Source organism: Chiloscyllium plagiosum, unplaced genomic scaffold (assembly GCF_037043375.1).
Source record: "Chiloscyllium plagiosum isolate Xiang-an unplaced genomic scaffold, Cpla_swu_hap1 HiC_scaffold_11, whole genome shotgun sequence".
In the NCBI taxonomy this organism is placed as follows: domain Eukaryota; kingdom Metazoa; phylum Chordata; class Chondrichthyes; order Orectolobiformes; family Hemiscylliidae; genus Chiloscyllium; species Chiloscyllium plagiosum.
This window is the reverse complement of record NW_028270149.1, coordinates 70,792,261-70,806,814: the sequence shown is the minus strand read 5'-3', so window position 1 is coordinate 70,806,814 and position 14,554 is coordinate 70,792,261. Positions and strand designations below refer to the sequence as shown.

General features: G+C 39.3%; 1 protein-coding gene across 8 annotated transcripts in view; it reads left to right on the top strand.

The window, feature by feature from the left end:
- elf1 (E74-like ETS transcription factor 1) overlaps positions 1 to 7,436 on the top strand; it is a 275,549-nt gene extending 268,113 nt beyond the window's left edge. For all 8 annotated transcript variants that reach the window (XM_043704487.2, XM_087992153.1, XM_087992157.1 and 5 more), the window contains 4 exons: positions 978 to 1,061; positions 3,455 to 3,647; positions 3,811 to 4,230; positions 5,151 to 7,436. In XM_043704487.2, coding sequence (XP_043560422.2) covers positions 978 to 1,061; positions 3,455 to 3,647; positions 3,811 to 4,230; positions 5,151 to 6,102 — 1,649 coding nt within the window. In that variant the 3' untranslated portion in view covers positions 6,103 to 7,436. The remainder of the gene's footprint in view (positions 1 to 977; positions 1,062 to 3,454; positions 3,648 to 3,810; positions 4,231 to 5,150) is intronic.
- The last annotated feature ends 7,118 nt before the right edge of the window (positions 7,437 to 14,554 follow it).

Sequence of the window (14,554 nt, the reverse complement as noted above, 5' to 3'; positions counted from 1 at the left end):
TGAATTAGCTTTATTGTCACATCAGTACAGTGAAAAATTTACAAGTCACTACTTATGACACCAACTTAGGTACAAAAGTACTCTTGAGTACAAATTCTTAAGGGGAAAACAAATTAGAATATAAAGAAATAAAAAAAGTTAGCAGGGAAAGAAGAAAAAGGATATTTACAATCCAAATTTATTTTGCCTCCGATTTTGGGAAATAATTGAACAATTTGAATAGGCACTTAAAGATAATAGGGATTTTTTTGGCATCTGCTTCTTGTGGCTTTTTGTTTTACTCCGTGAGAGTTTAGAAATTTTTGACTCGATGGGGCAGTCTGCATCTGGCTAATATTCACCAGTTTTGAGTCAATACTTTCCTGATCAATTTTACACTGGTTAAGGCACATGCATTTGAATTGTGTGCCCAGCATATTTTTGATTTGTGAGATTAAGATAATTTGATAAATATTGATGAGTGTTTGTTGTGTATGCTGTCTGTGTGGAATAATTCCTGTGAAAGGCTAAATTTAGACTTGTACTAGGAACAAATTAAAACCAGGACGAAATGGCTTGTGCTCAATTGTTATTGTCAGTTTTCCATTGGTGTGCATGCAAACACAAGTGCAGGAATGTGGGATTGGTAATATTACTGTGCATCAGTACATGCTTGGTCTAAGCACAAACTTCTAACCAGGCAAGCCACTTCCCATTTGAATTAGCTATAAAAGATTTTCAGTCCCAGAGCTGCAAGGTTTCCTGATCATTTGAACCTCTTTTGAAATGTCAGGGCTATTTCTACAGTTAAAGTTCTATCAACAGTGAATTTGTAACATTTCTGCAATTTGTATTCATGTTTGCTGTTATCAGTAATAGACACGCTAGCGCACACATGTTAATGTGGCCAGAATGTGTGCTGGTGCACACTGCAGTTTAGATAGCAGTTTTAATCAGAGCGTACCATGCGTGCACACTGATGTGATTTCATTTTCCAGGTCGTAAGATGAAACCTGCTCGACCATCTTCGCCTGTCACAGCACCACACCTTCCAATTAAGAAGAAAAATAAGGATGGAAAAGGTATTGCACGATTAGTGAGACAGCTTGACAGTTGCACAAACATTGTGATTTACCTTTTTAGAAGCTTTTTACATCATCAGCAAAATGATGATGTGATGGCACTGAGTGATGGGTCTGCTGACAACATAAAAATAAAGTGTTTTTCTTTTGTCGTGTTTGCCATTCTTCCACACACCCTTCCTTTTCCTTCCCCAACCACGTAATTGGGCTTTCAGTTTTAAAGCTGACAGCCTGCATTTACTGGTGATCTCTGCTGAATCAGAGAAGAGTGGTGAATGGCTAGTAATTGCACTGCTCGGAGAAGATCAGGGATGTTTTTGTGATCAAAATTCTAAGCAATTAACGTTTAAAAAAGATACCCTTCTTGTCCTGAAAGCAGTTGTTTGAGCATGCAACAAGACAGTACTAACATAGAATTTTAAAATGATGGTGTATTGCCATATTTATTGTATGGTCACCTCTTCCCTCCCACATTTGAATACTGCATCAACATTTGAATACTTGATTTAGAAATGATGGTTACTAATACTGGCTAGTCAAATTTTGAAAATGTTCCCTTCTCCAGACTTTCATTATTCACCTGATGTTCATAAAAATAAATGTATTTCTTTTAATAATAAACTAATTAAATTCTTTGTGATTCAGTCTTCTCTAAATAGCTGCTATTGGCGTGGTACTTGTGGCATTGGAACATGGGAATCAAATCATAGGTTAATACTGTTATGAAAGTGTAGAGGTCCTGTGCCTTTTAAGAGAGTTGAAAAGCCAGCCAAACTGTCTGACACAGCACAAAGTGTTCTGAACAAGGTAACAATGTACCACATGGTCAACACAAATAGAGCAGATGGGTTGCCATGAGACAAAAACAAATTCAAATTTGACCAATCAGTTTAAATTATGCCCCAAGATACCAAACTCCAATCAAGTTTGAATTTGATATTTTTATAATATTAAAACCAATGAAATGATCTGATGTTTTGGGGTTATAAAACCAGACATTTTTGAACCATTAAGAGAGAACTGCCAAAAGCTCAAGAGATGTAGGCTGCTTGTTTCAGAGCTCTCTGAGATGTTCCTGTCTGGGGAAGGAGCTTGCACAGCAAAACATTGAAACCGATCTGAAATCTACAGAGGAAACTTGACAAAGCTGACTCGTTTTCAAACATGATTTTGTTTTGTAAATCTTGGGTTGTTTTTTTATCAGATTAGTATTGTATAGTGGGAAGTAAAAGATAGGAGTTGTAAATGGTTGTTAGTTTTAATATTCTCTGGACTTCAAGAACAAAGTTGTTAATTTTTACTTTAAATATTTACCTCTGGGATAGCTCTTTGCCTCTCGAATTTTAACAGCTTACAGCATGGGGTGAATCTTTTCTGTGTTATTGGTTTAAATTTGCAGAGGGGTTTACCCTGTGTTGTAATAATATAACATAGCACAGCACAGAAGACCATTTCGCCTATTGCGCCTGAAATATCAATCATAGACTTGCCGATCTTTTCTTGAGCTGCAGCAAGCTGAGGTATATGAGTTCTGCTCATGGAGGAAGAGAGAGATGCACTGGGGAAGTGCTAGTTTTGTTTCTGTAGCATCTGGCGGATGCACTATTATTGGAAGCCCAGAAACTAAAGTTGCAGGACAACAGAGTTGGCCTTTGATTAGTGGAGGAAATTTCAGACTCCTTTGTGTCGTTTTTTTATCAGGATTATGAAGAATAGTTTTAACATGCTGGGTTAAAAAGGAACAGGATCTGTTGTAATGTTGGCTCTACACCCTGCCATTCACTATTTCAATGGGGAGAGAAAATTCAGTGGGATCATAATCATCAGGTTATCCATCAAAGCAAATATACCCTATGGCAAAAAATTACAGTTGGAATGTTTTTGGAGAGGCTGTCATGCTGCAGTTACCACACGATTCTCCAACCCTTAACTGCTTACCTTGAGCATAACAATTTACTTAAGTCCCAACAGTTCATCTAAGGTGACAATAAATGTTCATACAATTTTAAAAAAAAATGCAAATGTACATCTACCTGTAGATCAAAAAAGACAAATGCATAGTTTGTTTCAATAGAAATAAATGATTTGATCTTCTGAAATCTCTGGTAATGAATTAATCAAACATTTAACAACGATTCAACATTCTTAAAAATTAGCAAAAACAATCAAACAAAAATAGCAAATGGAAAGCTTCCATGAAATGACTATTGTTGGAGCAATCAGGGGGAAAAAAAAGTTACTTCATCCTTCACCATCTGAATGCTATGAAAAAAAGTCAGTATTTCACTTTTGCCTCCTGTCAAATTGTTTATTGTTAAACATTTATTTTTGAACATCTGAATAGTAATATATTCAGCCTCCCCTTTCATGATGCTTGGCTTTTTCTTTTCTAGGTAACACAATTTATCTCTGGGAGTTCCTCTTGGCTCTCCTTCAAGACAAGAACACTTGTCCAAAGTACATTAAGTGGACACAGAGGGAGAAGGGAATTTTTAAACTAGTGGATTCGAAGGCTGTATCCAAACTGTGGGGCAAACACAAAAACAAGCCTGATATGAACTATGAAACAATGGGCAGAGCGCTTAGGTGAGTAGGGCCCGAGCATTCTGGACAAAAGGGAGTTAATTCAGCTTTGTTGGATACAATATACTGTAAAGTCCTAACATTTTGTAAGCTTTTTTAAGAAGTGTTCTGGTCGTCATGCATCGTACAGCAACAAGTTGAATTCTGACTGTTTGGTTCCTTCTAGGTATTACTACCAACGAGGGATCTTGGCAAAAGTGGAAGGTCAGCGGCTGGTGTATCAGTTCAAAGAGATGCCAAAGGATCTGGTGGTCATAGACGATGACTCAGTTGAGCACTCTACTTCAAATTCGGAGACCTCGCCCAGTTGCATAGCTACATCGCTGACAAAGACCAGAAGCACCACCCATGGTGTCTCTCAGCTGCAAAATATTAACAAAATGACGGTGGTGCCACAGAGCGTCCTGATGCAGCACATCAAGCAGGAACACACTGCCTTGCTAACTCAGCAAAACCAGAAGGCAGCAGTACAGCAGGGTCCATTTTTACAAGCCATCCAAGGGCTACAGAGCAATCAAATTCTTCAGGGATCCCCAGAAGTTTCAAAGAGCACTGTAACTATAGCATCATCTGGACACCCGATGAGGTAGTGATGAACATTTTTGTAATTTATAATTTGCGAAAGGGTTTTGCAAAAAAAAAATCAAATGTTCCCATTTTGCACAAACACCAAATATACAAGCAGCCTGTAACCTTAAAGTACATTTTTCTAAAATCATAACTTCAAAAGTGTTTTTTGGATGGTTGTGCACTATCTAATTTTCTAATTATCTTCCAGGCTGAGGTTAAGGGACCAGTTTCATTAACAGAGATGCTACTGAGTAAGATATGGGCTCAATTTCATGGCTATTATGCCTGAGTACATGAAAATCTTCAGTGGCTGCCCAAGAAACTCTGTGGTGTGCTTAATGTTGCATTATAATCCCATTATTGGGAATGTTTTCAAACATCTTGAAGTGAGGCTTAATTAGCACAATCATTTGGCTAGCAAACTACTAATTTGTTCCGATTCACTTCCACAATTAAGCTATTCACTTTTAAGACAGCTCAGTCAAACTGATAGGAACTTTCAACTTCATGGGAATTGAATCAGGAACATCTGACAGGAAGCTTGAAATGGGAATTAGGATCATCTGAATAGACATATCCATGTCTTCCTATAATGGACTAGGAAACTAGGGCAAGATATGGAACACTAGATGCCTCAGTGTAAGGATAGAGTTAACATTGTTTGAATATTGTGATTTGGTGACAAAGGGGATTTGTATTGAGTTTTTGGAAAGGTTGGGAAAGGAAGGATAAAGTATCACTGGTCATTATTTACAAGCTTGTGGAATCTGATTTGGACTTCTGTACTATTTTTAGTTTTAAAAAGGTACTAAAATTATCATTGCAAAGTTTATGGAAGAATTTCACTAGTTGGTCTCTGATATCTAATTTATTGTGCTACAATCTTGTGAGGTGTCTTCAAACTGTTTAATGAATGTTTTCTTTTCCTTAAATCAGCAGGACAATAAGTGTCCCAGCCCAGGTCCCTATGGTGATGACATCTGGTGCACATGCAGTCGGTACGCTAATGTTGCAAACCATACCCCTCACAACAGTGCTGTCTGGAACGGACACAATGAACAACTCTCCATCCAAAGTTATTTTACGTGCCATTCCATGTTCGGAAGCCTCGAAGGAAACCATCACCATTCAGGCCGCCTTGTCTCCTACTGATTTAGAATGTTCTGGCTTATCAGAGATCCAGCAAGCCCAAGTAATTGCAACCAGTCTTTCATTAACTGATGGTGGATTTCACCCAGTGATAAACAATTGTGTACAGCCTTCACCTGATACCATCACACAACTAGTGACCATCAATAGCAATAGTCAGCCAATGGTTGCCCACCGTCCAGGCAGTGTAATTGCCACAGTGCTTAAACCGCCGGAACCCATTGTGGACACTCCGGAATTCCAGGCTTCAAGTACAAGCGCTGATACTGCCAGCCCTCATGTCAAAATGGCTGAATTGGAGAGGGAGCTTGGACCCACTTCAGATGACGAGCCAAATTACCAGCATCTCCAGACTGTGGTGCTGAGCAATACAAATGGTGTTACAACATCGGTCATAAAGGTTGAAGGAATGGACAAAGACTTTGAAAGTGCTATGGAAGGTTCTCAGAACCTCAACTGTTCATTGTCTCACAGTCCAAACTGTGCTCTCACCCCTGTAGTGAAACTGGAAGCCAATGAAGATTGTTCAGTGCTGAACCTACCATCAGACCATAGACATGATCAGGATAAAACTCTTGTGGATACCAATCTTCATGACACCCTGCCATTTCTGAAACTGGAAAATGCCCAAATGTTTTCACATGCAGCAAGCATGCTTAACTATCCCAGTAATGTGGCTCCCAGTCCAAGTGCCATATCCACTTCTGTAGTGGTTAAAACAGAACCAAAAAAATTGTAATTATTGTAGAATACAATAACTTTGTATCTTTCACATATGTTGAATCCTTGTTTAATTATAATCATTTGGCAGATTGTAAATAAGCAGTTATTGATTTATAATCTAGGTCAGTTTATTTAATGCTGTATCGAAGCTACCATTCAATTACAATTTGCAATAATGTATCAACATCTATAAAATAATCAAGGGACCTCAATACTGCAATAATTTTGTCAAATTTTGATGAAAAATCAAAATTTCACACTCTGCTTCTTCTGAAGCCCACTTTTTCTGTTGTCTTTTGTTGTGCTAGAAATAATTAAGCTAGGTCTTGAGCTAAATCTGTTTTTACCCAAGTGCCGCAAAGGTGAATACTGAGGTAAAAGTTGTAAATGTTAAGTTGAACTGCTGAACTGCAAAGGCAGGTTATCTTCAAACCTGACCAGCGTTGGCACTGGTAACTAGTAGAGCATTGCACTGGCAGGTCATCAGTTGGGTTGATGCATCCTGCTTGGACTTCAGAGGTATCCCAAATTCAAGTTAATTGGACTGAGAGTTGAGATTGCACTTGGTGTGTTAAGGCGAATGCAATTCAGTTTCATTCTGTTTGCTTTGACACAGATTTCAATCATCGAAGATGTGCCCAGAATTGAATGAGCCATAAATCCCAGATATTTTCCTGTGGTCTTCTATCTGGTGTGCAGTGACTAAGTCACTGGTACGTTATTCCTATTTGTATGCTATTTTTTCCCCCCAAGTAGCATTCAAGTCCAATTTAATTACTCAAAGGCATAATCTGGGCTAGTCATCAATACAACTAACCTTTTAGACAATATGTCCTATTTATGTTTTGTACCTTTGCTGAAAACCTATTTAAGGAACTTTTAGATTTCTTGCCAGCAATTTGATGTAAACCAGATTTAGAAAATAATATAGAATGTAATTTTAGGTCACCATAAATATGGTGCTAACAAACCACAAGATGAAAATTTTATATCTAAATTGTTAATGCCTTGTAGGTTCATTGCAAAATAATATTTTTCATATATGTAATATGAAGAAAAATCTTCAGGGACAATGTGAACTGGGATATTTTATAAATGGTGGGATTATTTTCCAAGCAAAATATTGTAAATATTTATCTTTGATATAACAAAAAAGTCTACAGTTACTGAGGTGTATTATCTCCTCTTGTGCTCTGTTTTTTTTGACCAGATTCTTATTGTGTTGTAAGTGGGGATTTGCTTTTGTTCTATTTTCATTCAGACCAATGTGGATATTGCAGCCTCTTAAGAAAAATGTTATGTGGTAGTGAGATTTCTTTAAAAGAAATAAAAACCTTTTTATTTTACAAATTACATAATTAGACTGGTGATTTTTTTTAGAAAATACTTCTAATGTAGAGTGGATCCCTGAATTCCCTCAGTGTTTTAATCAAAACTCAGAATTGGTTCTTGCTGCCTTACTGTCACTTCAGTAGTTGGATGCAGTGGTAGGTACAAGAGACTGATGCTTGCATTCGCAAAATGGACGGAAAATGTTGACAACAATTACAGGTTGTTCTGCTATAACGTGTGTTCCATTAATGCAAATTCACTGTAATGTGATTGATGAACTGGGGACTCTGTTCCTAAAGCGCGAACTTTTAAAACATGTGTTGGCTGTAATGCAATTACAATGCCAACACTTTAAGTGCTGTTTCTAAAGTGCAATTTTTCTATAATGTGGGGTTGCACAAGAACGCAACCAGCTCGTTATAGAAGAACTGACTATAGTTTGCTTTAAAATGCTGTTCAGCAAAAAAAAAACACTTATGTCAAGCAAGCTAAAGAGGAACTGAAAGAATTGCGGATAAATCAGAAACAAAAAACAGAAGTAAATTTCTGAGGAAGGGTCACTGGACACGAAATGTTAACTTTGATTTCTCTTCACAGATGCTGCCAGATCTGCTGAGTTTTTCCAGCAACTTCTGATTTTGAATCTAAAGAGGAAGCAGGAATCACATATAAAATATAAAAGCTAGCCTGTAACCCTTAAAATGACTTGTCTTCCTCAGGTTTTCTGCCATTGAGGACGAACCAAGCAGTGATCCTGGGCCTGAGCATGCCTCAACTAAAAATCACAGGACATATACTGGCCAAGTTGCAATTGTATGAATTTTGCTGACCTCATTGAATCAACTCACTCACTGTTCAATATGCTTACGCTTCAACTGCATAATTGACTTCCTATGCAGTTTTGCACTTGAATTGATGTTTAGGTGTCAATTTTGATGCAGTATCTTTGATGCATTTCTCTGGGGTGTGTGTGAACAGAGTGAGCAATGGTCTCCTTGACCAATCAAGCTGAAGAATCCTTATTGAGGCAGCATGATTCTAAACAATTAGAAAATTGAATTCAACATTCTTTCATTCAAAGAAAGGAAAAACGTGGGATTAGCCAGGAGACAGAAAAGATTTTAAAAACTGAAGGCATAAGGTTGCACACTTATAAAAGTTAATGTTCTGCGCCAGACAAGTTGTTTAACTGTAATTAATACTTACCATCGTGTTAAAGATGCAATTAAATTGGAATGGACATGGCCTAACATTTTCTAGTCTTTTAGTGGGCTTGTAAATTATACACCATGCTCTTTGTATTTTGGTTGAATCTCATGGCAAGACAATAAAGCTTCTGGAGAATTAACTCAGAATGCAAATCCTAATTGCTCCATTTCATTGTCCAATTGTGTTTGCCAGAAGTTGTTGTCTGATTAATACTTTAACAACAGTGAATGCTGATTGGCTCACCACAGCTTTTGACACTTGTTTCTGGGCCATTGTTTATCTTACTGAAGTCTTTGACAGGGTCATTCCTACTATTTTCCTCGAATCCAGTCCAGTCCGTTGGGCTTTGATTACCTTGATCCACTGTAATGTATTTGAGAGTAGGTGAATGGCTCCTTTTTCTCATCATTGAATTTGGCCTTTGACAATTCTCAGAGTATCCACCCTTTGAACTCCTCTTCCTCATTTACATGATGTTCAATGGCCATGCCATTCACAGATATGGGGCTGAATTTTAAACATGGGAACAAAACCCAGCATCGAGATGAATTCTGGGTCCTAATAGTACATGAGCACATTTTAAACTTAAATGTCTCAAGACATTCCATTTTTTAAAAGCTTGTTCATGGGATGGGTGTGTCACTGGCTTGGCCATCATTTATTATCCATCTGTAATTGTCCAATTTACTGTAGGTCTGGAAGCGCATGTAGACCAGATGATTTCCTTCCCTAACTGGAATTAGTGATGGGTTTTACGATAATTGACAGTGGTTATGTATCGGAATTAAACCAGCTGTTTATTCTGGACTGTTATTGATTTCAAACTCCATTACTGCCATAATGGGTTGTGATCAGATGTCTCCAGAGCCTTGGCTTGAGGTTCTGAATTGCTACTCCAGTGACATTCCTACTACACAACTGCCCCCTCACAAGGGAGAAAAAGCAGCTGGAAGTCATTGTTAGGGGTTGTTGCTGTGTTATCGCTTTGGCAGCTCTACTGAAGGTTGAAAGTGGCCATCGATGACCAGTTTGGTGCTGTGCTGATATTGTTGTTCTCTCGATTTTTCAACTCCGAACAAATCCAGAGAAAATTACTTGGGACTTCCCGTGAATCTAGCATTTTTATAGCGTGCAAGATGGTTCAAACTGGGGGAAAAAAAATTAGAAAATTGCACACTCAACCAGCCCATGATTAAGCTCATTAAAGAGATTAAGGGCTGTTAATTGGAGCCAAACTGGCACGTTTTCCCACTAACCCCCAATTTCCCAACCTTTTACAATCTAAAACTGTCCTGGAGGCATCAGGATCCTGAGAGATCCATTGGGACTTGAAATTTTAATTCCCATGTTGGGTCCTGACCCTGTGGCCCGTTGGAGCTCTAACCTATACGTTCAGCTTCCATGCATATGCTGACAGTCCGCTGTCCCTCAACACTACTTCCCAAGAGCCCCTCTACAGCATTGAAACTTGATTGATCTCTTCCATTAAGATTCCTCAGAACTCACCTTGACAAAGCTTCTGAGCATCCCTGGTAATGTTGTCTTTAGTTTTGCATAATTTTATTTTCTCCTGAGCTTGCCTCTGTGAATTGCAGTGGTGCATTCTCTTAACTTGAAGGCACTACGTAAATACCGAACAGTTTTAAATCTGTTTTGGGGCATTCCATTTATTTTATGTTAAATAAGTAAGGTTTTTCCCAAATTATAGGCACATTGGCTGATGGAACAAGGCAGGTAGATAAATTGTATTGTTATCATTGACATTTTAGTTATTGAAAGGTTGAACTGCAGACTCCGACCGGATTGCCTGTTTGTGAGCATGGGTGGAGATTGCAGATAATGACCCATCCTGGTTGTTTTATAAAGCATCAAGACATACCAGAGGACATTTGTTATGAGTAGGTTTATGATGGCTTTGCTGTTAGTGTGGCTAATATGGTTATCTCTCCTTCATTCTTGACCTTTGACCCAAGTTACACACTGTCAACAGTGCCTTGCAGCAAGATGGTAATTTGTTGCAGATGCATCTTCGTCCAGTAGATGAATTGATTAATAATAACCGTTGGGTTCATTTTAGCATTGTGCAACTGAACTGTGTGGGGGTTACTATTTACAGCCCTATTTATATAGGATGAAGAAACTTTGGGACTCTTCTTACTCCAAACTGCCACAGGAAGAAGGATCTGAATAGAATAGAGTAGGAAATCAGCAGTGCCAAAGTTTGATTGAAACTCTTCTATTATTGAGTTTTGAGAAAATTTGTAACTCAGGTTGAGGTTCTGGATGTAGGTTTGCTCGCTGAGCTGGAAGGTTTGTTTTCAGATGTTTTGTCATCATAGGAGGTAACATCATCAGTGAGCCTCTGATAAATCACTGGTGGTATGGCCTGCTTTTTGTTTAGATTTCCTTGCAGTGGTGATGTCATTTCCTGTTCTTTTTCTCAGGGGTGGTAACTGGGATCCAAGTCAATGTGTTTGTTGATAGAGTTCCGGTTGGAATGCCATGCTTCTAGGAATTCTCACACGTGTCTCTGTTTGGCTTGTCCAAGGATGAATGTGTTGTGCCAGTCGAAGTGGTGTCTTTCCTCATCTGTATGTAAAGATACTAGTGAGAGTGGGCCATGTCTTTATGTGACTAGTTGATGTTCATGTATCCTGTATGCCTGTTTGTCCGTAGCAGTGTTTATTACAGTTATAGAGTCATAGAGATGTACAGCATGGAAACAGACCCTTCGGTCCTACCCGTCCATGCCGACCAGATATCCCAACCCAATCTAATCCCACCTGCCGGCATCCGGCCCATATCCCTCCAAACCCTTCCTATTCATATACCCATCCAAATGCCTCTTAAATGTTGCAATTGTACCAGCCTCCACCACATCCTCTGGCAGCTCATTCCATACACGTACCACCCTCTGCATGAAAATGTTACCCCTCAGGTCTCTTTTATATCTTTTCCCTCTCACCCTAAACCTATGCCCTCTAGTTCTGGACTCCCTGACCCTAGGGAAAAGATTTTGTCTATTTGTCCTATCCATGTCCCTCATAATTTTGTAAACCTCTAAAATGTCACCCCTCAGCCTCCGACGCTCCAGGGAAAACAGCCCCAGCCTGTTCAGCCTCTCCCTGTATCTCAGATCCTCCAACCCTGGCAACATCCTTGTAAATCTTTTCTGAGCCCTTTCTAATTTCACAACGTCTTTCCGATAGGAAGTAGACCAGAATTGCATGTAATATTCCAACAGTGACCTAACCAAAGCCCTGTACAGCCGCAACATGACCTCCCAACTCCTGTACTCAATACTCTGATCAATAAAGGAAAGCATACCAAACGTTGCCTTCACTATCCTATCTACCTGAGACTCCACTTTCACGGAGCTATGAACCTGCACTCCAAGGTCTCTTTGTTCAGCAATACTCCCTAGGACCTTACCATTAAGTGTATAAGTCCTGCTAAGATTTGCTTTCCCAAAATGCAGCACCTCGCATTCATCTGAATTAAACTCCATCTGCCACTACTCAGCCCATTGGCCCATCTGGTCAAGATCCTGTTGTAATCTGAGGTAACCCTCTTCGCTGTCCACTACACCTCCAATTTTGGTGTCATCTGCAAACTTACTAACTGTACCTCTTATGCTTGCATCCAAATCGTTTATGTAAATGACAAAAAGTAGAGGGCCCAGCACCGATCCTTGTGGCACTCTACTGGTCACAGGCGTCCAGTTTGAAAAACAACCCTTCACCACCACCCGCTGTCTTCTACCTTTGAGCCAGTTCTGTATCCAAATGGCTAGTTCTCCCTGTATTCCATGAGATCTAACCTTGCTAATCAGTCTCCCATGGGGAACCTTGTCGAACGCTTTACTGAAGTCCATATAGATCACATCTACTGCTCTGCCCTCCTCAATCTTCTTTGTTACTTCTTCAAAAATCTCAATCAAGTTTGTGAGACATGATTTCCCATGCACAAAGTCATGTTGACTATTCCGAATCAGTCCTTGCCTTTCCAAATACATGTACATCCTGTCCCTCAGGATTCCCTCCAACAACTTGCCCACCACCAAGGTCAGGCTCACCGGTCCATAGTTCCCTGGCTTGTCCTTACCACCTTTCTTAAACAGTGGCACCACGTTTGCCAACCTCCAGTCTTCCGGCACCTCATCTGTGACTATCGATGATACAAATATCTCAGCAAGAAGCCCAGCAATCACTTTTCTAGCTTCCCACAGAGTTCTCGGGTACACCTGATCAGGTCCTGGGGATTTATCCACCTTTAACCGTTTCAAGACATCCAGCACTTCTTCCTCTGTAATCTGGACATTTTGCAAGATGTCAATATCTATTTCCCTACAGTCTATATCTTCCATATCCTTTTCCACAGTAAATACTGATGCAAAATATTAATTTAGTATCTCTCCCATTTTCTGTGGCTCCACACAAAGGCCGCCTTGCTGATCTTTGAGGGGCCCTATTCTCTTCCTAGTTACCCTTTTGTCCTTAATATATTTGGATTCTCCTTAATTCTATTTGCCAAAGCTATCTCATGTCCCCTTTTTGCCCTCCTGATTTCCCTCTTAAGTATACTCCTACTTTCTTTATACTCTTCTAAGGATTGACTTGATCTGTCCTGTCTATACCTAACATATGCTTCCTTCTCTTTCTTAACCAAACCCTCAATTTCTTTAGTCATCCAGCATTCCCTATAGTTACCAACCTTCCCTTTCACCCTGACAGGAATATACTTTCTCTGGATTCTTGTTATCTCATTTCTGAAGGCTTCCCATTTTCCAGCCGTCCCTTTACCTGCGAACATCTGTCTCCAATCAGCTTTCGAAAGTTCTTGCCTAATACCGTCAAAATTGGCCTTTCTCCAGTTTAGAACTTCAACTTTTAGATCTGGTCTATCCTTTTCCATCACTATTTTAAAACGAATAGAATTATGATCACTGGTCCCAAAGTGTTCCCCCACTGACACCTCAGTCATCTGCCCAGCCTTATTTCCCAAGAGTAGGTCAAGTTTTGTACCTTCTCTAGTAGGTACATCCACATACTGAATCAGAAAATTGTCTTGTACACACTTAAGAAATTCCTCTCCATCTAAACCCTTAACACTATGGCAGTCTCAGTCGTGTTTGGAAAGTTACAATCCCCTACCATAACCACCACATTATTCTTGCCGATAGCTGAGATCTCCTTACAATTTTGTTTCTCAATTTCCCTCTCACTATTGGGGGTCTATAATACAATCCCAATAAGGTGATCATCCCTTTCTTATTTCTCAGTTCCACCCAAATAACTTCCCTGGATGTATTTCTGGGAATATCCTCCCTCAGCACAGCTATAATGCTATCCCTTATCAAAAATGCCACTCCCCCTCCTCTTTTGCCTCCCTTTCTATCCTTCCTGTAGCACCAGGAAAGGACAGCGAAGTGGATCAGCTATGATCCTATTGAATGGTTGAGCAGGCTCGAGGGGCTGAATGGCCTACTACTCCTTATGATGGGTTCAGAGTTGATGTAGTTGGGGAATAGTTGGCATGTTAATCTTCAGGCCATATATTGTCTACAATTGGACTCTTAAAGTAGCATTTGTTAGTCCATTACACCTTTGGTTAAAGGGAAAAATATAGTCAAACACCTATTCGGAAGCGAATTGCTATTTTCTTAAATTGACCTAAATATATCAGAGTGGGCACATTACAAAATAAGAATTTATTTGTTTTTGTTTTCCACTGTTTGCTGTACTGTAGAATTCCAGCATTCCTTTTATTCTGTTCACGTAAACATTATGGTGGTCTAAACCCATTTTCTGTTAATTAGGTGTGACTATAAATCCTAATTAGATTTGACAAGAAATAAACTGGTGCTACGAAACTGGGATTTGTATGCTGCCAAAATAACAGCACTAAACCTTTGCCTGCAGAGCTCT